A 27,660-nucleotide genomic window follows, 5' to 3' on the forward strand; every position below is an offset into this window, starting at 1 on the left:
CTGATCTGTCGTGGCTCAGTTCCACTTTCTCCCCATAACCCTTAATCCCCTCGCTTATCAAAAACCCACCAACCTGCATCTTAAAAATATTTAGCGAGGCAGCCTCCACCACTTCAACGGGCAGAGAATTCCAGGGATTCACCACCCTTTGAGTGAAGAAGTTCCTCCTCAACTCCGTTCTAAACCGCACCCCCTTTATCTTGAGGCTGTGCCCCCTAATCCTACTGTCCTTTCTGAGCGGGAAGAGTATCTCCACCTCTATCCTATCCATCCCATTCATCATCTTATACGTCTCAATGAGATCTCCCCTCATTCTTCTAAACTCTAACGAGTACAAGCCTAGTTTATTCAGCCTCTCCTCATAGCTCAACCCCCTCAACTCTGGCATCAGCCTAGTAAACCTCCTCTGCACTCCCTCTAAGGCCAAAATATCCTTGCGTAAGTGCGGCGACCAAACCTGCACACAGTACTCCAGCTGCGGCCTCACCAATGCCCTATACAGCTGCAGCAAGACCTCCCTACTTTTATATTCAATCCCCCTCGCTATGAAGGCCAGCATCCCATTAGCCTTCCTGACCACCTGCTGCACCTGCAGGCTGGGTTTTTGCGACTCGTGCACAAGGACCCCGAGGTCCCTCTGCACCGTCGCCTGCTGCAGTTTTTCGCCACGTAAGTAATAGTCCTTCCTACCATTATTCCTACCAAAGTGGACCACCTCGCACTTGCCAACATTAAATTCCATTTGCCAGTTCCTGGCCCATTCGCCCAGCCTATCTAGATCCTTCTGCAGACTCTCCACACCCTCCGCACAATTTGCCGTTCCACCAATCTTGGTGTCATCAGCAAATTTCGACACCATACACTTGGTTCCCTCCTCCAGATCATCTATATAAATGGTAAATAGCTGAAGCCCCAGCACCGACCCCTGGGGCACTCCACTAGTCACCAACCGCCAATCCGAATAGCACCCATTGACCCCCACTCTCTGCCTCCTATTTGACAACCAATCCTCTATCCACGCTAACACCCTACCCCCAACTCCATGCCCCCTTACCTTCTGCAATAACCTCTTGTGAGGTACCTTGTCAAACGCCTTCTGAAAATCCAGAAAGACCACATCCACCGGCTCTCCTCTATCCACCATCCTAGACACATCCTCATAGAACTCCAATAAATTTGTCAGACACGACTTCCCCTTAATGAAACCGTGCTGCGTCTGCTCTATCAAGCAATTCCCCTCAAGATGCCTCGCTATTTCCTCCTTGATGACGGATTCTAACATTTTACCTACAACAGATGTTAAACTAACCGGCCTATAATTCCCTGCCTTTTGCCTGCCACCCTTATTAAACAACAGCGTAACATTAGCCGTTTTCCAATCTTCCGGCACTTCCCCGGAATCCAGCGACGTTTGGAAAATAACCACCAAGGCATCCACTATCACCTCCGCCATTTCTTTCAGAACCCTCGGATGCATTCCATCCGGTCCTGGGGACTTGTCCACAATCAGTCCCTCCAGTCTGTCGAGCACCACCTCTCTAGTAACAATAATGTCATTGAGACCCTCCTGTCCTACCATCTTTCCATCGCTAACACCCGGCAAATTATTCACGTCCTAATAAGAACATAAGAACATAAGAAATAGGAGCAGGAGTAGGCCATCTAGCCCTTCGAGCCTGCCCCGCCATTCAATAAGATCATGGCTGATCTGTTGTGGCTCAGTTCCACTTTCCCGCCCTCTCCCCATAACCCTTAATCCCCTCTCTTATCAAAAACCCATCAACCCGCTTCTTAAAAATATTTAGCGAGGCAGCCTCCACCACTTCAACGGGCAGAGAATTCCAGAGATTCACCACCCTTTGAGTGAAGAAGTTCCTCCTCAACTCCGTTCTAAACTGCCTCCCCTTTATCTTGAGGCTGTGCCCCCTAGTCCTACTGTCTTTTTTGAGCGGGAAGAGTCTCTCCACCTCTATCCTATCCATCCCATTCATCATCTTATACGTCTCAATGAGATCTCCCCTCATTCTTCTAAACTCTAGCGAGTACAAGCCTAGTTTATTCAGCCTCTCCTCATAGCTCAACCCCCTCAACTCCGGTATCAGCCTAGTAAACCTCCTCTGCACTCCCTCCAGGGCCAAAATATCCTTGCGCAGGTGCGACGCCCAAAACTGCACACAGTACTCCAGCTGCGGCCTCACCAATGCCCTATACAGCTGCAGCAAGACCTCCCTACTTTTATATTCAATCCCCCTCGCTATGAAGGCCAGCATCCCATTCGCCTTCCTGACCACCTGCTGCACCTGCAAGCTGGGTTTTTGCGACTCATGCACAAGGACCCCGAGGTCCCTCTGCACCGTCGCCTGCTGCAGTTTTTCGCCACGTAAGTAATAGTCCTTCCTACCATTCTTCCTACCAAAGTGGACCACCTCACACTTGCCAACATTAAATTCCATTTGCCATTTCCTGGCCCATTCGCCCAGCCTATCTAGATCCTTCTGCAGACTCTCCACACCCTCCGCACAATTTGCCTTTCCCCCAATCTTGGTGTCATCAGCAAATTTCGACACCCTGCACTCGGTTCCCTCCTCCAGATCATCTATATAAATGGTAAATAGCTGAGGCCCCAGCACCGACCCCTGGGGCACCCCACTAGTCACCAACCGCCAATCCGAATAGCACCCATTGACCCCCACTCTCTGCCTCCTATTTGACAACCAATCCTCTATCCTCCTCCTCCGTGAAGACCAAAACAAAAAAGTTATTCAAGGCCTCAGCCATTTCCCCATCCCCTACCACTAAGTCCCCCCTCTCATCCTCTAAGGGTCCAACGTTCACCCTAGCCAGCCTCTTCCTTTTTATATATTTATAAAAACTTTTGCTATCCTTTTTTATATTAAGCGCTAGCCCAGCTTCATAGTTTCTCCTACCCTTCTTTATCAACTTCTTTGTCAATCTTTGTTGACTTTTAAACCTCTCCCAATCCTCTTCTCGCCCACTACTCTTAGCTACTCTAAACGCCTCCGCTTTTAATTTAACACTTTCCTTCACCTCCTTCGTTACCCACGGCTTATTACCTCTCCTCCTACGGTCCTTTTTAACCATCGGAATAAATTTCTGCTGAGCACCAAGAAAGATCTCCTTAAAGATTCTCCACTGTTCCTCAGCAGACCTACCTTCCAATGCGCTCCCCCGGTCCACATTTGCCAATTCTCCTCTCATCCTACCGTACTCCCCTCTGTTCAAACAAAGGACGCGTGTCCGGGAACCCACTTTCTCCTCCTCCATCTGCACCAGAAAATCCACCATACAATGATCACTCTCCCCAAGAGGATCCTTCACCACAAGGTCCCTAATTCTACCTGCCTCGTTACATAACACCAGATCCAAGATAGCTTGCTCCCTTGTCGGCTCCAAAAAGCTATTTGCAATTGCAGGTGCCGCAAAAGTAATGTCTTACTGACCAGACTGTCTGTTATTGTGATATGAGTTGAAGAGTAAACTTTGGCTATTTAGTGCTGGTTAGCTAAGTTGACTTAAAAAATGGCTAAAGGCTCAATCCCTACACTGCCTGGAGGGCTGCCCTTGCCTTTCCCCATGTTCAATCTGGAGTGCTGCCTCTTATAGGCAGAGTAACTCATAGCCACCCTCCCCCCCAACATTCCTTGAAGCTGCATTTTCCTCCAAATCACCTATGCATACAATGCACAACAAAGGTCCCAGAACTGATCTCTGTGGAACACCGGTTGACACAGCCTTCCACTCAGGAAAGCACCCCTCTACTGCTACCTTCAACATGGGGGAGAACTCTCCCGTTCATCTGCAAAATAGTGCCCTGGGATCTTTTACCTTCATCTGAGGGGGGCTAATGGACCCTCTGTTAAACTTCTTGAGAAGCAACATGCTGCTGTTTCTTTTTATTTCATTGCTTTTATTTTTGAGCACATTTCATTGGAAATGCTGACCACTGACTGACATGGAGAATAAGTGAACATCTCCATGTTGTTGATCCCCTGTATTCTATATTTGTAAGTAAACTCCCTCTAATTAGACATTTGTAACTCAGTCAGCAGTGTACTGAATTCCAATCAAATGCCAGGCTGCTTGCACAGAGCAACAATTCCAATGGAAAATGAGTAAGTCTGCACTTCAGCATACTATGGATTTGTCCGCCACCTACTGGTGATTTTCAGCCTCCCAATCTAAAAACACAAGCAGTTATTTTGAGTTTTATCCTGTCTGTTTTCCTGTACAAAAAGACTTGCATTCATATGGCACCTTTCATGATTTTAGGATATCCCAGCTTGTCAGCATTTCTAAAGTGTAGTCAATGTTGTAATGTAGCGAATTTTGTACACAGCAACAAACAACAATGTGTTAACGACCAGATAATCTACTTTAGCAATATTTGGTAAGGGATAAATATTGGTTCAGACAGCAGGCAGAAACACTCCTGCACTTATCCAAAATTGTTCCATGGATCTTTTGTGAACACCTGAGAAGGCATACAAGGCCTCAGTTTAACCTTTTATTTAAAAGACTGCAATCTCTGGCAATGCAGCATCTCACTGTACAGCACTGTGAAAGATGTCAAAGCTCCCATGATAGTTCAGTGGGTTTAAAATATGAATGACTAGCCCAGGAAAACAGACTAGGTGGTCAACATGTCCCAGTCTGTAGCAGGTTTCTAGTTTTGACTTGGGCAAGGGTAGTTAGTCTTAGCAACACTGATCTGGAAAGTGAAAAGTCACCAAGGTTCTGAGGATTTCTGATAGATGTTTACAAGATTTTTATTGTCATGGACAGAATGGATAGTCAGATGTTCTTTCCTAGGGTTGAAAAGTCAAGTACTGGAGGACATAGGTTTAAGATGTGTGGGGGAAAGTTTAGAGGAGATGTGTGAGGCAAGTTCCCTTACACAGAGGGTGGCGAATGTCTGGAACGCGCTGCCTGGGGCGATGGTGGGAGTTGGTACGAAAGCAGCATTTAAGGGGCAACTAGATGAATACATGAATAAGACGGAAATGGAAGGATATGGTTTTAGTTTAGGCAGGCATCATGATCGGCACAAGCTTGGAGGGCTGAAGGGTCTGTTCCTGTGCTGTACTGTTCTTTGTTCCCAATCCTGAGTAAAATCCAGCTGGATCAGTGGGAATTTGCGACTAAGAACACCTGTCCTTTCAAGGAGCTCGCACAGTTATGACAGGGTGAACATTTGCCTTCTGTGCTGTAAGTTTCTATCTTTATAGCAAGTGATTTCGTTGTTAGCACATTGCTGTTTGTTGGATCTTGCTGTGCAAAAATGGTTACCGCATTTCATACACCTCATCTGTAAGTACACTGCAAAAATTACTTAATTGCTGCATATGTTGTAAGATTTCCTGAGGTCACATATGGTGCTTTATAAATACACCTTTCTTTCAGGAACAACACAAGTTTATTTTCAACTTGTCAACCATTAAGTTTACTGTAAACGATTCCCAACCTGTAGGGGTCGTCCATCCTCCTGTCCAATCATGTTTCTCCATTCCAGCAGGGAGCGCTGTAAATGATCAAATCCGGTTTCCCAAATTCGCACATGCCCTCCCAGATCCACCGTCACCACTCCTCCAGCTCCCATGGGTGCTATCAGAACATCTGTGTTTGAGATTTTATACAACCACTGAGTGTATGGAGAGATGGACAGCACACTGCAAGAAAGAAGAAGAACAATATCAGCACAGCCAGTCCACTATGAAAAGACTGGAGTTTCACGTTTGTATGTTTCTCCTCTGTCTGAATTGGTTTTCTCTGGGTTCTCTGGTTTCCTCCCACAGTCCAAAGATGTGCAGGTTAGGTTGATTGACCATGCTAAATTGACCCTTAGTGTCAGTGGGCTAGCAGAGTAAATATGTGAGGTTTGAAGCCTGGGTGGATTGTGGTCGATGCAGACTCGACGCACCAAATGGTCTCCTTCTGCACTGCAGGCAATAATCATTCTATGATTTTATGATTCAATTGGCCAGTTCTGAGCCATAGGGTCTGAGGGTAGTGAATCTGTGAGATTTTTTACTGCAGAGGCCGGATCACTTGGTATTCTCAGGACTGAGATAGATTTTTAATCAGTAAGGGATTCAAGGATTTTGGGGATAAGACAGGGAAATGGAGTTCAGGATTATCGTGCAGATCAGTCATGTTATCACTGAATGGCGGAGTAGACACAATGGGTCAAATGGCCTACTTCTGCTCCTATACTTTATGGTCTAAAGTGAGTTAAACACTCAAGCTAATACTGGCGGAACACATTTCTAAATGGGTGATCCATGCACAGAGTTTCCTTTGCCAGCAGTGAATTAAAATAAATACTTGTAGGATGTGGGCGTTGCTGGCTTGACCAGTACTTGTTGCCCATCCTTAATTATCCTTGAGAAGCTTCCTTGAACCACTGCAGTCCATGTAGTATAGGTACACCCACAGTGCTGTTAGGGAGGGAGTTACATAAGAACATAAGAACATAAGAAATAGGAGCAGGAGTAGGCCATCTAGCCCTTCGAGCCTGCCCCGCCATTCAATAAGATCATGGCTGATCTGTTGTGGCTCAGTTCCACTTTCCCGCCCTCTCCCCATAACCCTTAATCCCCTCTCTTATCAAGAACCCATCAACCCGCTTCTTAAAAATATTTAGCGAGGCAGCCTCCACCACTTCAACGGGCAGAGAATTCCAGAGATTCACCACCCTTTGAGTGAAGAAGTTCCTCCTCAACTCCGTTCTAAACCGCCTCCCCTTTATCTTGAGGCTGTGCCCCCTAGTCCTACTGTCTTTTTTGAGCGGGAAGAGTCTCTCCACCTCTATCCTATCCATCCCATTCATCATCTTATACGTCTCAATGAGATCTCCCCTCATTCTTCTAAACTCTAACGAGTACAAGCCTAGTTTATTCAGCCTCTCCTCATAGCTCAATCCCCTCAACTCCGGTATCAGCCTAGTAAACCTCCTCTCCACTCCCTCCAGGGCCAAAATATCCTTGCGCAGGTGCGGCGCCCAAAACTGCACACAGTACTCCAGCTGCGGCCTCACCAATGCCCTATACAGCTGCAGCAAGACCTCCCTACTTTTATATTCAATCCCCCTCGCTATGAAGGCCAGCATCCCATTCGCCTTCCTGACCACCTGCTGCACCTGCAAGCTGGGTTTTTGCGACTCATGCACAAGGACCCCGAGGTCCCTCTGCACCGTCGCCTGCTGCAGTTTTTCGCCACGTAAGTAATAGTCCTTCCTACCATTCTTCCTACCAAAGTGGACCACCTCACACTTGCCAACATTAAATTCCATTTGCCAGTTCCTGGCCCATTCGCCCAGCCTATCTAGATCCTTCTGCAGACTCTCCACACTCTCCGCACAATTTGCCGTTCCCCCAATCTTGGTGTCATCAGCAAATTTCGACACCCTGCACTCGGTTCCCTCCTCCAGATCATCTATATAAATGGTAAATAGCTGAGGCCCCAGCACCGACCCCTGGGGCACCCCACTAGTCACCAACCGCCAATCCGAATAGCACCCATTGACCCCCACTCTCTGCCTCCTATTTGACAACCAATCCTCTATCCACGCTAACACCCTACCCCCAACTCCATGTCCCCTGACCTTCTGCAATAACCTCTTGTGAGGTACCTTGTCAAACGCCTTCTGAAAATCCAGAAAGACCACATCCACCGGCTCTCCTCTATCCACTGCCCTAGACACATCCTCATAGAACTCCAGAGTTACAGGATTTTGACTCAGCAACAGTGAAGGAACAGTGGTGGTGTTCCCAGGAATCTGCTGTTCTTGTCCTTCTAGATGGTAGAAATCGTGGATGTGGATGGTACTGTCAAAGGAACCTTGGTGAGTTCCTGCAGTGTATCAAGTAGATGGGTATACACAACTCTCATTGTTCATCACTGGTGGAAAGATTGAATGCTGTGGAAAGAGTGTCAATCAAACAGGCTGCTTTGTCCTGAATGGTGTTGAACTTCTTGAATGTTGTTGAAGCTGCACTCATCCAGGCAAGGATTCCATCACACTCCTGACTTGTGCCTTGTAGATAGTGGACAGGCTTTGGGGAGTCAGGAAATGAGTTACTTTGCTGCAGGATTCTTAATCTTTGACCTGCTCTGGTAGCTACAGTATTTATCTGGATAGTCCCAATTCAGTTTCTGATACACGGTAACCCTCAGGATGCTGATAGAAAAAGTTACAGAGCACATACAGCACAGAAACTGGTCTATGTTGGTACTTATGTATGAAATGAGTCTTCTCCCACCTTTCTTCATCTAACCCTATTTAAAAAACCTATTCTTGTCTCCCTCCTGTACTTACTAAGTTTCCTCTTAAATGCCCCTTTAAGTTAATCTCAACCTCTCCATGTGATAATGAGCTTCACATTCTCCTCACTTGTTGGCTACAAAGATGTTCCACTAGATTCCCAATTGGATTTACTGGTGACGGTTTTATATTAATAATCACAGGGCTTAACGGTGGCACAGTAGTTAACACTGCTGCCTCACAGCACCAGGGACCCAGGTTCAATTCCCAGCTTGGGTCACTGTGTGGAGTTTGCGAATTCTCCCTGTGTCTGCGTAGTTTCCTCCGGGTGCGCTGGTTTTCTCCCACAGTTTAAAGATGTGTCGGTTAGGTGGATTGGCCACACTAAATTGCCCCTTAGTGCCAAGGGGACTAGCTAGCGTAAATGCATGAGTGGACAGGGCCTGGGTTGGATTGTGGGTTGGTGCAGACTTGATGGGCCAAATGGCCTCCTTCTGCACTGTAGGATTCTATGATTCTAATCCCCAGTTTTGTTCTTTCTTCTCCCCCAGAAGTAGAAATTCAGTGGATGTGCTCCTCACAGTTTTCAATCCATGGGTTGTAGGTTGTACCTGAAATAAATATAAATTACATCACTTGAAGTTAGGGCCGAGCTATTTAGGAACTAAGCTAGGGATACACCTTCATACGAAAGTAAAAATTTATAACTTTCTCCTGCAGAAAGCTACTGAGAATCAATTAAAATGTCAAAATCACAGAATCCCTATACTGCAAAAGGAGGCCATTCAGCCCATCAAGTCTGCACTGACCAGAATCCCACTCAGGCCCTATTCCTGTAACCCCACATATTTACCCTGCTAATCCCGCTGACACTAAAGTGAATTTATCATGGCCAATCAACTTAACCCACACATCTTTGGACAAAGTGTTGAATGCTAGATTCTTGATAGGTAAGGAACCAGGGTAGGTGAATGGCATTTAGATATAAATCAGGCAAATCAGACAGATTTGGGGGAACCCAGGTCGAGAGGCTGTAGGTTCTCCTCCTGTTCCTGTGTTTCTGGACTTTGCTCACCTTGGAATGGGGATATATTTAATCTTTTTGGTGTTCAGATCAGTCACTTCCAAGAATCCTGCATTCTTTGGAGGCTTTACATCTATGGGAAAAGGAAACAATGATTAGAGCAGGACCAAAGCTTCTTTTGTTGAAAGTAAAAGAGCAACAACATTACAATACCTTTTTTACTGCATTATAAATATTCCACTATTAACTGCATTATCGGCTGCTGAAGTGTAACTGGGTAATTTAGTGAGTGTTCACCTTGAAGGTTGCCAGATGTCAATACTGCGCTTACCTGAGTCAAACGGAGGTCAGGTGTCCTTGAGCAGATCTCCAAGTAGAGGGCAGATTAATGTTTTACCCATTTTTTTAAGTGCACATTTCTGACTGAACTGTATCTGCAATCTTTCAAAGTATTTCTATTTCTCAAGTGTTAGCCTCTCCTCTGAGGCAGAAACTCAAGTTCAAGTTCCACATAAACAGAGTGAATCCAGGTTGACTTTGTACGATAGTATAGAAAGCACTGTCCAAGGGAGCATACTTTGAAACTCTAGAGAGGGACAGCAGGATGACGCAGCGATTAGCACTGCTGCCTCACAGCTCCAACGACCTATGTTCAATTCCAGCCTCGGGAGACTGTATGTGTGGAGTTTGCATGTTCTCCCCTTGTCTGTATGAGTTTCCTCTGGGTTCTCTGGTTTCCTCCCATACTCCAAAGATGTGCAGGTTAGGTGGATTGGCATGGTAAATTGCCCCTTAGAGTCCAAATATGTGTAGGCTACGGAGCTTAGAAGGGTAAATAGGGTGGGGAGTGGGCCTGGGTGAAGATGCTCTGTTGGAGAGTTGGTGCAGGCTTGATGAGCTGAATGGCCACCTTCTGCACTGTAGGGATTCAATGATGATGATTCTACGAGATCCCACTCTTCAAAAAAGAACAAGCAGCTCCTCTCTGGTTCACATCCAACCACGTGAATTTATATATCCCTCTCCCAACCACTGACCCAGATAATGTGGTTATTGTCTCATTACTGCCTTTGAAAATGTTCTGTTTTTTAACAGTGACTACACGTCAAGATTATTTAATTGGCTGGTAAGCACTGTGGGAGCCATGACCACGTAAAGGTGCTATATAAATGAAATCTGTTTTTCATGTTCAGCTGCAGGATTCATTTGTGCAGCTATTTTTTATTTTAAAAGTAAACTGGTTCTGGAGGAAACTGAACTGCTACTGTCATTCTAAAGAATCCACAGTTAAATACAATGGGATCACACTCGCGGTAAATGTTTGGAATGAGTCATTGACATCAGACAGGATTTTCCGGACGTGCTTGCCTGGAAAATCCTGCCTGAGGTGAACTGACCTTCGCATGGTCAGTGTCCTGTCCGCTATGATTTCCGTGGTGGGCTGGATGGGAAAAACCCATTGGCTTTTGTTTTGTCAATTCTTCAGCTGAAGAATAACACAGCCCATTAAGGGTGTTATACTGAAGTCAGTGGAGGTGCAACAAAAGATGGAGTTAGGTGTCATCAGTCTCCATTTGGGAGCTGACCCCATGTAAGTGTATAATGTTACTAATGGACATTGTGTGCTCAAGGAACAGGAAAGGGCCATGGAGAACTCACAACGCACTAGTGCAGTATGGAATGAAAAGATTTGCTGCAGATACTGTGCTCAATCTGTGGAACTCTTTACCGCAGAAGACTGTGGAGGCCAGGTCATTGAGTGTCTTTAAGACAGAGATAGATAGGTTCTTGATTAATAAGGGGATCAGGGGTTATGGGGAAAAGGCAGGAGAATGGGGATGAGAAAAACATCAGCCATGATTGAATGGTAGAGCGGACTTGATGGGCGAGTGGCCTAATTCTGCTCCTAAGTCTTATGGTCTCTACAACTGGAAGGGAGGCTTTGGAGAAAAATGGTCACCTGTGTTGAAATCTTTATTCTTTCATGGGATGTGGGTGTCAGTGGCAAGGCCAGCATTTGTTGCCCATCCCAAACTGCTCTTGAACAGAGTGGCTTCTCAGGCTTTTCAGACGGCAGTTAGTCAACTGTAGATCAGACCAGGTAAGGATGACAGATTTCCTTCCCTGAAGCACATTAGGTAAGGAAGTTGCATTGGGGACACTCGTTTGCAAAGGCAGAGGACTGATATTGGGTTATTTTGATAAAGGTTAGCAAATTTAAAAAGGAGAAAGGCCAGGAAAGGAGGTTGGATGGTAAATGGATAGAGAGAGTGGAAGGCAGATTCCAGGGTTCATGTTGAAAGCTATGAATGTGGTTCTGTTCTTAGATGATCCATTTATTTGACTCAGTGTCTGACATGATAATCCCTCAATTTGAAGGGACAGAATGCACAACTTCAGTACCACACTCACCTTTTGGGTAGATTTCGCTAACAGGCACTTCTCCAGCACCAACAGCACGAATCACCTGGTTTGCTCCTGTCAGAGTTATGCAGTTGGCTTGTTTCACATTCCCAGACTGATAGCTCCTGCTGAAGAACTCATCTCTTGTGGAGTCAGCGGCAGAGCTGTCCGATGGAGTCCTTCGTTTCCACGTGTACACCTCATTGGGAGACTGTAGGGGCACATTTCAGCATTCGGTAATCCAGCATTTAATCCACAAAAGAGCTAATGCAAATCAAAACTGTTGGTCAAGAGATTCATTCTGCCTGTACAATTGTCAAAACATGTATTTGCTGCAATTTCTTTCAACTGATAAGAAATAATGAACACAAGCAGGAAAAGTAAATGGATGGATTTGCAGAAAGGAGGAATAGGGCAGGTGATACACCTGTTTCATGGACCTCAGCAGGGGAACAGCACAACTGCAAATCATGGAAACACCAACACTTGGTTTTCCAACTTGTTCCCAAAGTTCCAAACTGTGCACTTTGAAGTTTGTGTGCTCTCAGACTGCACTACCAGGTAATAAATTCCTATCTAAGGACTGAACATCAGTAAAATGTACAATCGATGTTTGAACGTGTTAGGATGAATGGGCTTTACAGTTAGTAGTTTCAGATGGGATGAGGGGTTGGTGTAGGATGGGTTGGATGAGCTGAGTGTTGGGATAGGATATGTTGGATGGGCTGAGTGGTGGGGTAGGATGGGCTGCATGGGCTTTCCTTTCCCCGAGTATAGTGAGCGAACATTAAATGTTCATGAACAAAATATCAAGGTTCAAATTGTGTAGGAGGATTTGGCTGGTGGTGAGTAGAAGATAGCACATTAACACTAGTGTCTTAAACCTGTAAATAATGATGAGATGCTCTATGCTAGAGTGTAGCCTCACCATTTCACCCATCTTATGTGCATCTTAAGTATTTAGAGTGATCGTCTTGCTATGGGTATGCTTACCTTACCCTAATAGATGGAATGACTCTGTGTATAATTCTGCTCACCCCATCATAGAAAGGATATTATTAAACTAGAAACACAGAAAAGATTTACTAGGATGCTACTGGGACTTGATGGTTTGAGTTATGAGGAGGGGCTGGATAGACTGGGACTTTTTTTCCCTGAAGCGTAGGACGCTTAGGGGTGATATTATAGAGGTCTATAAAATACTGAGGGGCCTAGGTAGATAGTCAACATCTTTTCCCAAAGGTAGGGAAGTCTAAAATTAGAGGGCATAGTTTTAAAGTGAGAGGGGAGAGATACAATAGGATCCAGCGGGGCAATTTTTTCACACAGAGGGTGGTGAGTGTCTGGAGCGAGCTGCCAAAGGATATAGAGGTGGGAACAATTTTGTATTTTAAAAAGCATTTAGACAGTAACATGGCTAAGATGGATATAGAGGGATACAGGCCAAATGCTGGCAATCGAGACCAGCTTAGTGGTTAAAAAAGGGCGGCATGGACAAGTTGGGCCAAAAGGCCTGTTTCCATGCTGTAAACCTCTATGACTCTATAACACAGCAATGATTAAATGTGCAGTCTCTGAGCAAACAGCATCACTTCAACAATTCAGTAAAAGAACAAGGAAGATAAAAGTCAAATTCCTAATCATTTAGAAAGAGCTAGTGAGATAGATTTTCAACCTGGCTGACTGTTTGTTCCATTATCTAAATCACTTGTGTTCCTCTACTTTGAAATCAATCAAAGTGGAAATTGAAAGTGGGCATTTTCAAAAAGCTGGTGATCAATCCACATTGCCAACATTAAACTCAGTGAGTTAAAAATCAGCCCCATTCACTTACCAGGTATTAAATTATACAGGCAACTGAAAACTTCTTACTGAACTGAAATCCGTTCCCTTACCATGAGATCTGGAAACCCAACAACAATTGTTGCGTAGTTGTTTTCATCAGATAGAATCCGGTTTGGAGACACAATCTTCTGGCCAAGGGCTACACTCAGATTTTCTGGGGATAGTTCTTCTTTTGACACTGTATAGGGACTTGAAAGCTCCAGGGCTAAAATCAATGAAGGGAAAAACTATCAGTCTTGACTCATGAACAACGGGTTTAGAATCAATAAACAGAATAATACTCAGACAGTCGTACCCTCACAACTTTCGAGTTAGGGCTCAAACTCAATGACATACGTAGGCTCAAATTTGGGTTCAGTCATGAGGGAGTGTTCCATCATTAAAGGTGATCTTCTCTATTTAAAATGAATCCAAGGTCTCTTTTGCCGAAAGGGAACTTTTCCTTTGACATTGTACAGGAGTTTAACAGCATCAGAGCTCCCTCCAAAGGATGACTGGAGTACTGACTCTGTCCTGTCCAGCATTTCAATCAACACCATCAAAGCAGATTATCCCTTTTGCTTCAGGTGAGATCTTGCTGCATGTCAACTGGTTGCTACAGTTACCACACGAATACCAAAGGCAAAATACTGCGGATGGTGGAAATCTGAAATTCAGTTGAAAATTAAAATGACACACCTTGCTTCCACTCTGGCCTTTCTGTCCTTGACCTGCTGCAGCATTCCAATGAAACACAATGCAAGCTTGAGGAACTGCATGCTCATCTTTGTACTCAGCACCCTATAGCCTTCTGGAGTCAGCACTGAATTCAGTAACCCTGACTTCCGCCCACATTTCGTTTTCAGTTTTTTTTGGCTGTTTTTTTTTACTTAATTTGTGTTGGATGGCTGCTACTCTGCCATTCACACCTCCTCTTTTGTTTCTTTACTGTATCCATTACCACTCTTTGGTTTTTGTACCAGAGTTGTACCCCTGCCCTCCACCCTGCCACAGACACTCCATTTTGTTCTTCCTCCCAGCCACCCCGCTTTCAATTGCAAAACCTATTTCATTTCCCACTTACCTGAGTTCTAGTGAAAGGTCATTGACCTGAAATGTTAACTCTGTTTCTCTGTCCACAGATGCTGCCTGACCTGTGGAATATTCGCAGCATTTTCTGTTTTTAACTCTTATCAGAATTGATGGGCTGAATGGCTTCTCCTGTGCCACAACTTCTCTGAGGTTCTTTGGATGGGAATCCTGTAACTCTCTTCCTAACAGCACTGTGGGTGTACCTTCACCACAGACTGCAGTGTTCCAGAAAACTGCTCACCATCACCTTCTCAAGGGCAATTAGAGATGGGCAATAAAAGCACTCTCATTCTTAAGAATCTTAAAACAATTGCGCTTTGCAGTCTGAACGCTCTGCTACGTTTACATTGTCCCTCAGCACATCCTCAGCTGGAGATTTCAGCTTTGTGGCATTTGAGAGAGACTGCAACAAATTTATTTCTTACCTTTTGCACAGATCAATATTTTGGCTGACTCAAATCCACCTTACCAGTGAAAGACATTGACTACTATTCCAAATCAACCTACGGCTCCACAGAATCTAATAATCCATCAGGCCATTGCCATGGACACTATGATAATATAGCAACACATCACTGCCCACTTCATTGTGAATTACAAGTGCCCGATTTAGGAACATAGGAACTGGAAGAGGCCATTCAGCCCCTCAAACTTGTTCTGCCATTCAATTTGATTCTGGCTGTTCTTTTTGTCAACTGTCTCCATTTACTCGCCTTAATTCCATAACCCTCTTTTAACTAGTGACAGGTGAATTAAACAGGTGCCTCAATAAAATTTATCATCCCTGGCCACAGCTCAGCTAATACTGCACAATGGTCTGCAAGAAGTGAGAGAAAATTCTCCCCGGACCCAAAGTTCACCAGATCCAACATGCAGTCTATGGTTCCAACTTTGGCTGAACCATATTCCTAAAGGATTATCACATTCTCCCTTTAGCCACCTCTGCATCCTCCACCCATCACCACAGTTATCTGATTCCAAACCCTCCCAATCAAATGGAAATTGAACTGATGCTTCATTATCTGACTGAATCATAGAACATAAAACACTACAGCACAAACAGGCCCTTCGGCCCACAAGTTGCACCGATCACATCTATACCTACCAAGCCATAGAACTATATGTAACTCCCAATGCCATTAGATCCCATATACTCATCCAGAAGACTTTTAAAAGACCCCAGCGAGTTTGCCTCTACCATCACCGACGGCAGCCGATTCCACTCACTCACCACCCTCTGAGTGAAAAACTTACCCCTAACATGTCCTCTGTACTTGCTTCCCTGCACCTTAAACTTGTGTCGTCTCGTAGCGACCATTTCAGCCCTGGGAAATGGCCTCTGAGAATCCACCCTATCTACTCCTCTCAACATTTTATAAACCTCTATCAGGTCGCCTCTCAACCTTCGTCTCTCCAGGGTGAAGAGACCTAGCTCCCTCAACCTATCTTCATAAGGCATGCCTCCCAATCCAGGCAACATCCTTGTAAATCTCCTCTGCACCCTCTCAATAGCTTCCACATCCTTCCTGTAGTGAGGCGACCAGAACTGTGCACAGTACTCCAAGTGGGGTCTGACAAGGGTCCTATAAAGTTGCAGCATTACCACCCGACTCCTAAACTCAATCCCTCGATTAATGAAGGCCAGTACACCATACGCCTTCTTGACCACATCCTCCACCTGCGAGGCCGATTTAAGAGTCCTATGGACCCGGACCCCAAGATCCTTCTGCTCTTCAACCCAGCTAAGACTCCTACCCTTGATATTGTACTCCTGCATCCTGTTGGTCCTGCCAAAATGGACCACTACACATTTATCTGCGTTGAAGTCCATCTGCCACTTCTCCGCCCAGTCTTGCATCCTATCTATGTCACGCTGCAACTTTATACTTTATATCACAAAGAATCATATTTTACCTTCAATCAAATAATCTTATTTACATCTCCAACATTTTTATAACTAATGAACAAAAAAAGTGTTGATAGAATTCTCGATGTTGGCACCATGAATTTTCTCTTGGATTTATTTGCTGCATTGCCCTGGAGATTTAATCTGTGATTCATGGAGATCCATGACCAGTTCTGGAGGGTTGTCCAACTAAATGCAGTGAAGCTGAAAGCAGACAAGGCCCATTCAAAAACAATATAGGTATTGTGAAGACCAGAGGGAGCAGTGACATGTAGTACCTTCCCCTCTTGCTACTCTGCAGCAAGTGAATGAGACTTCCTTCGTGACTGCCCTCATTGAATGTGGACTGAGGTACCTGCAACAAGTTTCAAGGTGTGACTTATCCTTTGCAATTCTCATTCTTCCTTTCTGGTCCTTGGCTTTGGTTGGCATCAAGTGCTGTGGCCCCTCTCACCCCATTTCCCCATGCCCTTCAAAATTTAATACATGGGATACTCAGCAAAGCAAAGACTTCACCTTTCTTATACCATGTGTATTTCACACACAAGTGGTCTAAAGCTGCCTACAGCTTCTTGAGATTACAAACAGAAAATGAAGATATCTTTTTTCATTCCTGAGCAGGTCACTTACCTGTTGTGAACCCAAAGCCTGTGCTGACTGGATCCTCATCAATCACGTGTAGCTGACAAACTCCAGACAAGTCAGATTCAATGTGCATCGGCTTCGTCAGGAGAAACTTCCTGTAAGATGTAAAAACAGCTCATTTGCTAATTGTGTGGGAAAGTGATTTCAGCAAGATTAAATTAGACTGGTGAGTTGGGGGTGAACCCCATGATACTTCAAGTTCATTGACGATAAAAACGACCTTTATAGGGATAGGAGCCTCCTTAAATATGGAAAGCATTTGGAACCACAATTCAGGTTGGAATTCAGATCTTCTGGTCTCTGGAAGGTTTTGTTCAGGTTGGAATTTTTGGCCCAAATTTTCTGATTAGATTAAAAAATATCCAGTTGGCTTCCTCTGAATTTTCCAGGCAATTATCTGATAGAGGATCATGCATAACTCACTCAGTGCAGGAAACCCTGGAACCATCAGTAAGGAATTCCGCATAGAGACAATGCGCCTTTGTTAAGGTGCTTGCCATCGAATTCTGGTAAATAGATTTTAAGTGTCCCAAAGCTTTGGGACATTTAAACCTGTCCAAAGGGGGATGTAAATGTGGGATGGGGTGTGGGGGGGCGGCGGCGGTTGTTGAGGTCTCAATTGTTCAGTAATGCAGAAGTTAGAGTAGGATTTTTGAGTCTCACGTGTCCTGGGTAATTATTGGACTAAGTAAATCAGGACTGTCCGATATACCTGACTTTAAGTTAGAGGCACAGATCTTCTTGCAGGGTCCTGTGGAGCGAGGGGTATCAACAGTACAAACTTCTCTTTTGAGGGATACCTTGGGAGGTAGATCCAGTCTCTGATGATCCAGAGACCAGAAGATCAGAGCCACTGTTAGCAACACAGATTTATGACTTTTCACTCCCATACTTAATCCAGCTATCCTGCCTGGTATTCATCATCCTTATTCCTTTAGGTGTGTCTGGACACATCTAGAGAGAGAGAGTGAGAGAAGAGATACCGGAGACAGATGCAAAATCTGATTTGTGAATCAGACTTGGCTCAGTGGGTTTACCTGTCCAATTGACCTCTCTGTAGCAGGAGTGCACAAAGGTGTAAGGTGCCAAGCTTCTGTTTGAAACAATTTGAGCCAACTCTTTCTTTGACAGTAGTGAATTAACAAGGCGCAAAGGTTAAAGAAAATAACAAACTTCTTTAATCAAGACAGTTTATGCAAAGTGCCCAGGGTTTATACAATTTGGCCAGATTTCAAACTGGGGAGCACAGGGCTTGAAAGTTTGAAGAAATAAATATCAGAAAACCAGGAAGATGAGAAGTGATGGGAAGACAACTACAAAAATCTTAAATGCCACCAAACATCACATGAACTGAATAAAGTCTCAAACTGCACTTGGACAATTGCCCCCCAATGTAGGGGAAATGAATGGTTGTTTAATTGTCCACCACGATTCATGACTGAATGTGGCAGGACTGCAGAGCTTAGATCTCATCTATTCATCATGGGATTGCTTAGCTCTGTCTATCACTTGCTGTTTATGTTGTTTGGTATGCAATTAGTGCTGTTTGGTAGCTTCACCAGGTTGACACCTCATTTTTAAGTATGCCGGTGCTGCTCCTGACATGCCCACCTGCACTCTCCATTGGACCAAAGTTGACCCCCTGGTTTAACGGTAATGAGATATGCCAGGCCATGAGAACCGTTGAACCCTACAGTACAGAAAGAGGTCCTTCGGCCCATCGAGTCTGCACCAAAAACAATCCCACCCAGGCCCTACCCCCATATCCCTACATATTTTATCCACTAATCCCTCCAACCTACGCATCCCTGGACACTAAGGGGCAATTTCTTAGCATGGCCAATCAACCTAACCCGCACATCTTTGGAATGTGGGAGGAAACTGGAGTACCCGGAGGAAACCCACACAGACACGAGGAGAATGTGCAAACTCCACACAGACAGTGACCAGAGCCGAGAATCGAATCCAGGACCCTGGAGCTGTGAAGCAGCAGTGCTAACCATTGTGCTACCCTGCCACCCAGGTTGCAGATTGTGCTGGAATATACTTCTACTACTGTTGATGGCCCACAACACCTGGGCTGATGCCCAGCCTTGAGTTGCTAGATCTGTTTGAAGTCTGTCCCATTTAGCACAGTGATAGTGCCACACAACACAATGGAGGTTATTCTCAATATGAAGGTGGCGCTTTGTATCCACAAGGACTGTGCGGTGGTCACTCTTACCGATACTGTCATGGGCAGATGCATTTGCAGCTGGCAAATTGGTAAGGATGAGGTCAAGTTTGTTTTTCCCTCTTGTTGGTTCCCTCACCACCTTCCTGTAGACCCAGTGTAACAGTTATATCCTTTAGGACCCAACCAGCTCGATTTGGAGTGCTGCTGCCGAGCTAATCTTTGCGGTGGACACTGAAATCCCCTATCCAGAGTACACTTTGAGCCCTTGCCACCATCAGTGCTTCCTCCAAGTGTTGTTCAACATGGAGGACTGCTGATTCCTCAGCTGAAGGGTACGGTTCGTGGTAACCAGTAAGAGGTTCCCTTGCCCATTTTTAACCTGTACTGAATCAGCTTGGTTAGGGGTGCAGCTATCTGTGATACTGAGGATCTCCAGAGGAAGTTGAGTTGGATCCACTCAGCACTTCTGGCTGAAGAGGGTTGCAAATACTTCGGCCTTATCTTTTACACTGATGTGCTGGGCTCCTCCATTATTAAGGATGGGGACATTTGTGAGGCCTCCTCCTCCAGTGAGTTGTTTAATTGTCCATCACCATTCATAACTGTATGTGGCAGGACTGCAGAGTTTAGACTGGACAGTTGGCTGTGGGATCATTTATCTCTGTCTGTTACTTGCTGCTTATGCGGTTTGGCAAGCAAGTAGTCCTGTGTTGTAGCGTCACCAGGTTGACATCTAATTTTTAGGTATGTCTGGTGCTGCTTCTGGCACGTCCTCCTGCACTCTTAATTGAACTAGGGTCAATCTCCCGGCTTGATGGTGCAGTCGAATGGATATATGACAGGCCACTAGGTTGTGGGTGAGTATAATTCTGCTGCTTCTAATGGCCCACAGCGCTTCATGGATGCCCAGTTTTGAGATCTGTTCGACTCTCTGACAGGGTATCTTAAACAAGCCCTCTCGCCCCACCCTATCCCCGTAACCCCACACATTTCCCATGGCTAATCGCTCTAACCTACACATCTTTGGACTGAGGGAGGAAACCCATACACACATGGAGAGTATACGCAAACTCCATACTGTCACCCAAAGCCTGAATTGAGCCTGGGTCCCTGGCACTGTGAAGGTGCAGTGCTAATCACTGTGCCACCATGCCTTCCAAACCCACAAACACTACCATCTAGAAGGACAAGTTTGCAGAGTCCTGGCAACATCTCCACCTGCAGGTTCCAAGTCACTCACCTCTTGACTTAGAAATATATTACCATTCCTTCACCGTCATCTGTCAAAATCCTGCAATTTCCTCCCTAACAGTATGTGGGTATACCTACACCTCAGAGACTGCAGTGGTTTAAAAGACAGTTCACCAGCACTTTCTCAGTGGCAAATAGGAATGGACAATAAATGCTGGCCTAGCCAGCGGTGCCTTTCCTGTAAGTGAATTTTAAAAATCTGCAACCTCCTTACACCCTCTTTACAATATACTTTCCTACCTATCTTTGTGTCATCTGCTGTTTTCACTCCCCTCATCTAAGTCAATGATACAAATTATGAAAGGTTGAAGACCCAGCACAGACATCTGTGGATCACTCATCGTATACTCTCTGTTTTCTCCCAGCTAGCCAATCCATGCCAACATGTTATTCTCTGCACCATTAACTTTCATTTTCCACAATAACCTTTAATGCGGCACCTTATCAAATGTCTTCTGGAAATCCAAGTACAGTGTGTCTACAAGCTCCCCTTGCGAGGTGATGCATGATTTCTGACTCTTCCCAATTACCTTCAGTTTCTCTAAGTGCCCAGCTATCCCTTCCTTAATGATTGTTTCTAACACCTTCCCCACAACAGACCCAGCAAGTGTCATATCTGATTGATAAGTTACAGGACTGCAAAGTGGAGATGTGCCGTACTCACTTATTGGTTTTATTCTCCACCAGCAGCCATCTGTCTTCAGCCACCAAATGAACAGAACTCACTTTGATTGGCAGGGATATGGAATGGGCACGGCCCTCCAGAACATCCAATACATCCAAGAAATTCCTGCAAAATACAAGAATCTGTCACCAAGCATCCTGTTCTAACATGCTTTTATCTACTGCAAACAGACTGTCTTCTCCACTTCTCAGTTTCAGAACAATGGAGAAAATGCAGTGTAGATTTCTGAAAGTGTGGGACATGCAGCTGCATCTGTGCATTGTAGTATCGAAACACTGCACTTCTCAGTGTTTTCAGTCTGCTATAAATGTCATCTGAGGAGATTCAGAGGATCAATGAAAATGGACAGACAGGCATAATGGTCCTCCCATTTATAAATCACTCATACTATCCCAATTTCTACACTGCCATTTACAATGGAAATAGTTTAAATTTGCCATGCTGAAATTATTACCAGTAGGCACGATGCAATTTCATTATTAACAATATCCACAGGAATTGATATTGGAGAAGGCTGATAAACACTGCGTAGCTCTATTTCAAAGAGAAGAGGAGTTCTGGCCAGTATTTATCTTACAACCAATTAATTATCACGTTGCTGTGTGCAAATTGGCTGCTGTGTTTCTTACATTGCAACAGTGGCCACACTTCAGAAGTATTTAACTCACTGCAAGGTTCTCTGGGATGTTTCAAAGTTGTAAAAGGATACATATAAAAATATATGTATATATAAGTAAAGAATTCACTCCAGAGTGTATTCCTCTGCCACACTGTATTAATGCAACGTTATTACAATTACACAGCTCTTCCTTGATGTTCTGTAATTACAAAGCTGAAAAAAATGTATATTTTATTCAGAGCTTCCACCTTGCTGTTATAGGAAGGACATTGATAAACTAGAAAGAACGCAAAGGGGATTTACGGGGATGTTGCCAGGACTAATGGGCCTGAGTTATAGGGAGAGGCTGGCCAGGCTAGGGCTTTATTCCTGGAACATAAGAGAATGAGGGGTGACCTTATTGCGGTCCATAACATCTTGAGGGGCATAGATAGAATGAATACACATTGTCTTTTTACCAGAGCAGGGGAATTGGAAACTAGAGGACATAGGTTTATGGTGAGAGGGAAAAAATTTAAAAGTGACCTGAGGGGCAACTTCTTCACGCAAAAGATGATGTGTATATGGAATGAGCTGCCAGAGAAAGTGGTTGAGGCAGGTTCAATAGCAATATTTATAAAGCATTTGGATAAATACATGGTTGGGAAGGGGTTAGAGGGATATAGGCCAAACGCAGGCAATTGCGACCAGAAGGGAGGGCATCATGATTGACAGAGACTGGTTGGGCTGAAGGGCCTGTTTTCATGCTGTATTGCTCTATGACTCTGCGAGGAGGCTTCATGTTAAACCAACAATCTGCTTTGAAAACTATGCTCGCATTTTGTCATTTGTGACAAATTCCAATGCAGCAGCTGAGACAAGTCACAACTTATAAAAGAAAAGGTCAATTTGCTCCTATACAAAATAGGAGCAGGAATAGACCATTTGGCTTCTTGATCCTGCTCTACTATTCAATCAGATTATGGTTAATCTGTTTGTGTTTCAAGTTCCATTTTCCAATCTATCCCTGGCAACCTTTGATCCTCTTGTCCAACATGAATCTATCTTCCTCTGCCTTAAAAATATTCAATGACCCCATCTCCACCACCTTCTGAGTCAAAAAATTCCAAACTCAAACAACCCTCAAAGATAAAAAAAAGTCCTTGTCTCTGTCCTATAAGGGTGGCCCTTAATTCTGTCCGTGCTTTATATGCTCTGTCTGAGGCCAGAACTCTCCATTCACCTGACGAAGAGGGAAACCTCGAAAGCTTGTGAGTCTATTATCAAATAAATCGGTTGGACTAAAACCTGGTGTTGTCAGACTTTTTACTGTCCTTAATTTTAAAACAGTGCCTTCTGTTCTGGACCCACTCATGAGAGAAAACATCTTTTCCACCCACCTTGTTGAGACTGTTCAGAATCTTATATACTTATACTTCAATCAAATCATTCACCCACTCTTCTAAACTTCAGTGGAAACAAGCTCACCTGTCTAACCTTTCCTCATAAGATAACTCACTCATTCCAGGTTATCAATTTAGTAAAAAATAGAAGCAAATTACTGTGGATTTGAAACCAAATGAGAAAATGTTGGAACATTTCGGCACGTTGGCAACATCTGTAAGGAAAGAAAAGAGCTGATGTTTTCAGTCCAGATGACTCTTTGCCAATTTAGTAAATCTCTTCTGAACTGCCTTCATTTACATTCTTCCTTAAATAAGGAGTCCAAAACTGCATAATATTCACAATGTAGCCTCACCAATGCCCTGTATAACTGAAGCATAACATCCTTAGTTTTATGTTCCATTTCTCTTTTAATAAAAGATGGTATTCCACAGTCTTTTTAAGTATGTGCTATACATGCATACTATGTTTTCGACTCATGCAGTAGGATACCTAGATTCTTCTGTACCTCAGAATTCTGCAGCCACTCTGTTTTTTTCATTCTTGCTATCAAAGTGAACAACTTTACATTTTTCCACAAAATATTTAATCTGCTAGATTTTTGCCCACCCACTTCACCTATCCATATCCGTCTATAAATTCCTTTTGTCTTCTTCACAACATATTTTCCTACCGATCTTTGTGTCATCTACAAATTTAGTTACCATGCCTTTGCTCCCCTCATCTAAGTCATATCCTCACCAAAAACGAATCTGTTTTTCCACGGGCCATACATAAGAACATAAGAAATAGGAGCAGGAGTAGGCCATCTAGCCCTTCGAGCCTGCCCCGCCATTCAATAAGATCATGGCTGATCTGTTGTGGCTCAGTTCCACTTTCCCGCCCTCTCCCCATAACCCTTAATCCCCTCTCTTATCAAGAACCCATCAACCTGCTTCTTAAAAATATTTAGTGAGGTAGCCTCCACCACTTCAACGGGCAGAGAATTCCAGAGATTCACCACCCTTTGAGTGAAGAAGTTCCTCCTCAACTCCGTTCTAAACCGCCTCCCCTTTATCTTGAGGCTGTGCCCCCTAGTCCTACTGTCTTTTTTGAGCGGGAAGAGTCTCTCCACCTCTATCCTATCCATCCCATTCATCATCTTATACGTCTCAATGTGTACCAGATTTTGTTGAATTCCATCCATTAATCTTTGAGAAATGTTGCTTATACAGAGAAAAAGGGGGAAGGTAATAATTTGTTTGCTTTTTTTGCCACATGTCTGTTGGCTATTTGATTACAGGGGTACCATAAACATTGGTGATTTCCCCATCCCCACATGGAAAATTAAGTCCCAGTGTTGTCATCCTAGCTAAGTCTAATTACTTGGTAACTATGCAGAGACTGAACCTGGACCTATCCTAGTCTATATAGTTCAACATCATATAAGACCCAGTGTCGCAACAAGGAGCTCTGGCAAAACTGGAATCAAGAGAATCTGGGGGAAAATTCTCCGCTGGCTGGAGTCATGCCTAGCACAAAGAAAGACAGTTGTGGTTATTGGAGCTCAGTCATCTCAGTTCCAGGATATCACTGCAAGATTCCTCTGGGTAATGTCCTAGAGTGTCCTAGGCCCAACTATCTTCAGATATTTCATCAATGATCTTTCTTCTATCATAAGGTCAGAAGTGGGGACATTCACAGATAATTACACATTGTTTAGCACCATAAATGATTCCTCAGATACTGAAGCAGTCCACGTCCAAGATTTAGAGACACTATTTAGGCTTGGGCTGACAAGCAGTAAGTAACCACGTAAATGCCAGAAAGTAACCAACTCCAACAAGAGAGAATCTAACCATCGCCCCCTGATATTCAATGACATTACCATCACTGAATCCCCACTATAAAGATCCTGGGGATTACCACTGACCAGAAACTTAACTGTTCCAGTTATAGAAATACTGTGGCTACAAGAGACTAGGAATCTTGCAGTGAGTAACTCACCTCCTGACTGCCCAAAGCCTGTCCAGAACCTATAAGGCACAAGTCAGGCCAGTGATGGAATACTCTCCACTTGTCTGGCTGAGTACAGCTCCATCAACACTCAAGAAGCTCAACAAAATCCAGAACAAAACAGCCCGTTTGATTAGTATACCATCCACAAGCACTCACTCCTTCCACCACTGATGCACCATAGCAGGACTGAGTATATATACAAGATGCAGTGCAGAATGTCACCATGGTTCCTCAGTCAGCACCGTCCAAACCCATGGCCACTACCATCTAGAAGCATGAGGGCAGCAGAGAACACCAGCACCACCTACAAGTTCCCCTCCTAGCTACTTAGCATTCTGGCTGGAACTCCCTCCCTAACAGCACTGTGTGTATACCTACACCACATGTACTGCGGCGGTTCAAGAAGGTAGCTCTCCACCACCTTCTCAAAGGCAATTAGGGATGGGTAATAAATGCTGGCCTAGCCAGCAAAGCCCACATCCCTTGAAAGAATAAAAATAAAGCGTACTTACATAGCAAGCCTAGTTTTCATGGCATCTATGGGAGGAGGACTAGCCCACAGTCACCTGATATAAATGACTGGCCAGCAAAATTTCCCACTCGCAATGCAAGCTAAGAAACACACATGAATGCAACCTTTAAAGAAAGAATTAACCTTACTGAAGAAAAAGGATAATTCTTACCCTTGCTTCTTGTAGAACACAAGCCAGTTTTTGTGTGAAAATTCCTTGCACATTTTATAAATATCCTGCAAGTGAAAAATTAGCAAATCATATTAATGCCTTGTTTAAAAATATTATTTACACACAAAATACTATTGCTTTGCAAAGCCCACATTTTCCAGCTGTCTCACCCTGAAGGGCAGGGGGGGGGGGGGGGAGAGCTCTCTGTCAGTGAGTTGATAATTAATTTGAAATTAAAAATAAAGGATGTTTGGAAAAACAGTTTGACCCAGAGATTGTTAAGACCTGGAATGCCTAATCAGTAACAAAGTCTTGTAAAAAGGAAATGATATTTGAGAAAGGAAACTTTTCAGTGTTGGGAGACTGGGTGATGGCTGATAGTATTACTTCTTTAAAGGATAATAGAATTAACATTTTTACATTTGTTTAAGGTCACAAGGTTTTTGTGCTTTGATCAACTTGTGACCTGCTCAAACTCTTCCTCTTCGGTCTAAGGTGCATTCCCAATTATCTCTCCCCTGCCAAGCCCTGCTGTAACCACACCCCCTCCTCCACTCCACACTATTTCAGCCTACAACTGCCTGAGCCCTGAGCTCTGTTCTGGAATTTCCTCCCTAAACCTCCCTACCACCCTTCCACATCTTGCTACCTCTTTAATCTTGTTTTTGGTCGTATGTCCAATTATCTCTTGACTTGGTTCAGTGCACAATTCTGTCTGGTGGTGGAAGCTAGTGCTAGTGGAACACCTTGGGACATATGTTACCAACGCTATACAAATGCACAGTGGCACTGTGGTTTATATTCACATTGCTCATGAGTTCCACCTCTTCATCACAACCCCAACCATTACTCTTTACATAGTAAACAGTGATGTTGTACTTTTAACTCAGAGCCTTGGTTGCGGAGAGGTAACTTCACGTTATTGCATCGATTCTGCTGGTCATACTCAACAATAATAACTTGTACTTATTTAGCGCCTCTAATATAGCAAAATGTCACAAAGCGCTTTGCAGGACTGTTACTAAACAAAACTTGACATCAATTCACAAAAAGGAGAGACTCAGACAACAAAAGCTCAATGAAGGTTTTGGGACTGGAGGACATTACTGATACAGGGATGGGGAAGACAATGGTGGGATTTGAAAACAAGGTTGAGAATTTTTAAATCAAGTTGTTGCTTAACTGGAAGCCAATGTAGATCAGTGAGCATGGGGGTGAGAGGGACATGGGATGTGATGAGTTGGGACACAAGAAATAAGTTTATAGAAGTTAGAATGTGAGAGTATGTTCAAATAATCAAGCTTAGAGGTAACGACTATTTACTGGGAGCTTCAGTAGATGAGTTAAAGGTTGGGTAATGTTACAATGCTGGAAGTAGGGGGCCCTAGTGATGGTATATTTATGTGGATGGAAGCTTGTCTTGTAGTCAAATTTGCAAACCTTTTAGGCGATTTCTACACCAATAACATATTGGCAATGAATACTGAGAAGCTGTCATATAGATGGTTCAGTTAACAGTAAACATAATAATGGCCTTACATTCATCTCTTACACAAAATATATCCATCGTGTTTTTGTTCAAGATTTACTCTCTCACTCACATAAGGATCACCCTTAGTGATCCAAGCAAAACTGGTGAAAAGGAAAAGGAGGTTGGAGATGGAGGCGGGGGGTTATAGGTGGGGAAGGG

At 44.1% G+C, this 27,660-nt stretch overlaps 1 protein-coding gene across 1 annotated transcript in view; it reads right to left on the bottom strand.

The window, feature by feature from the left end:
- Positions 1 to 27,660, bottom strand: part of vwa8 (von Willebrand factor A domain containing 8) — a 329,616-nt gene that overhangs the window by 71,020 nt on the left and 230,936 nt on the right. The window contains exons 31-37 of the mRNA XM_080204136.1: positions 25,971 to 26,035; positions 21,267 to 21,392; positions 17,161 to 17,270; positions 13,604 to 13,758; positions 11,718 to 11,919; positions 9,357 to 9,438; positions 5,483 to 5,687 (exon numbers count right to left, since the gene is read on the bottom strand). Coding sequence (XP_080060262.1) covers positions 5,483 to 5,687; positions 9,357 to 9,438; positions 11,718 to 11,919; positions 13,604 to 13,758; positions 17,161 to 17,270; positions 21,267 to 21,392; positions 25,971 to 26,035 — 945 coding nt within the window. The remainder of the gene's footprint in view (positions 1 to 5,482; positions 5,688 to 9,356; positions 9,439 to 11,717; positions 11,920 to 13,603; positions 13,759 to 17,160; positions 17,271 to 21,266; positions 21,393 to 25,970; positions 26,036 to 27,660) is intronic.

The sequence above is a fragment of the Carcharhinus amblyrhynchos genome, chromosome 15, assembly GCF_965287045.1.
Source record: "Carcharhinus amblyrhynchos chromosome 15, sCarAmb.v2.hapA, whole genome shotgun sequence".
NCBI lineage: Eukaryota > Metazoa > Chordata > Chondrichthyes > Carcharhiniformes > Carcharhinidae > Carcharhinus > Carcharhinus amblyrhynchos.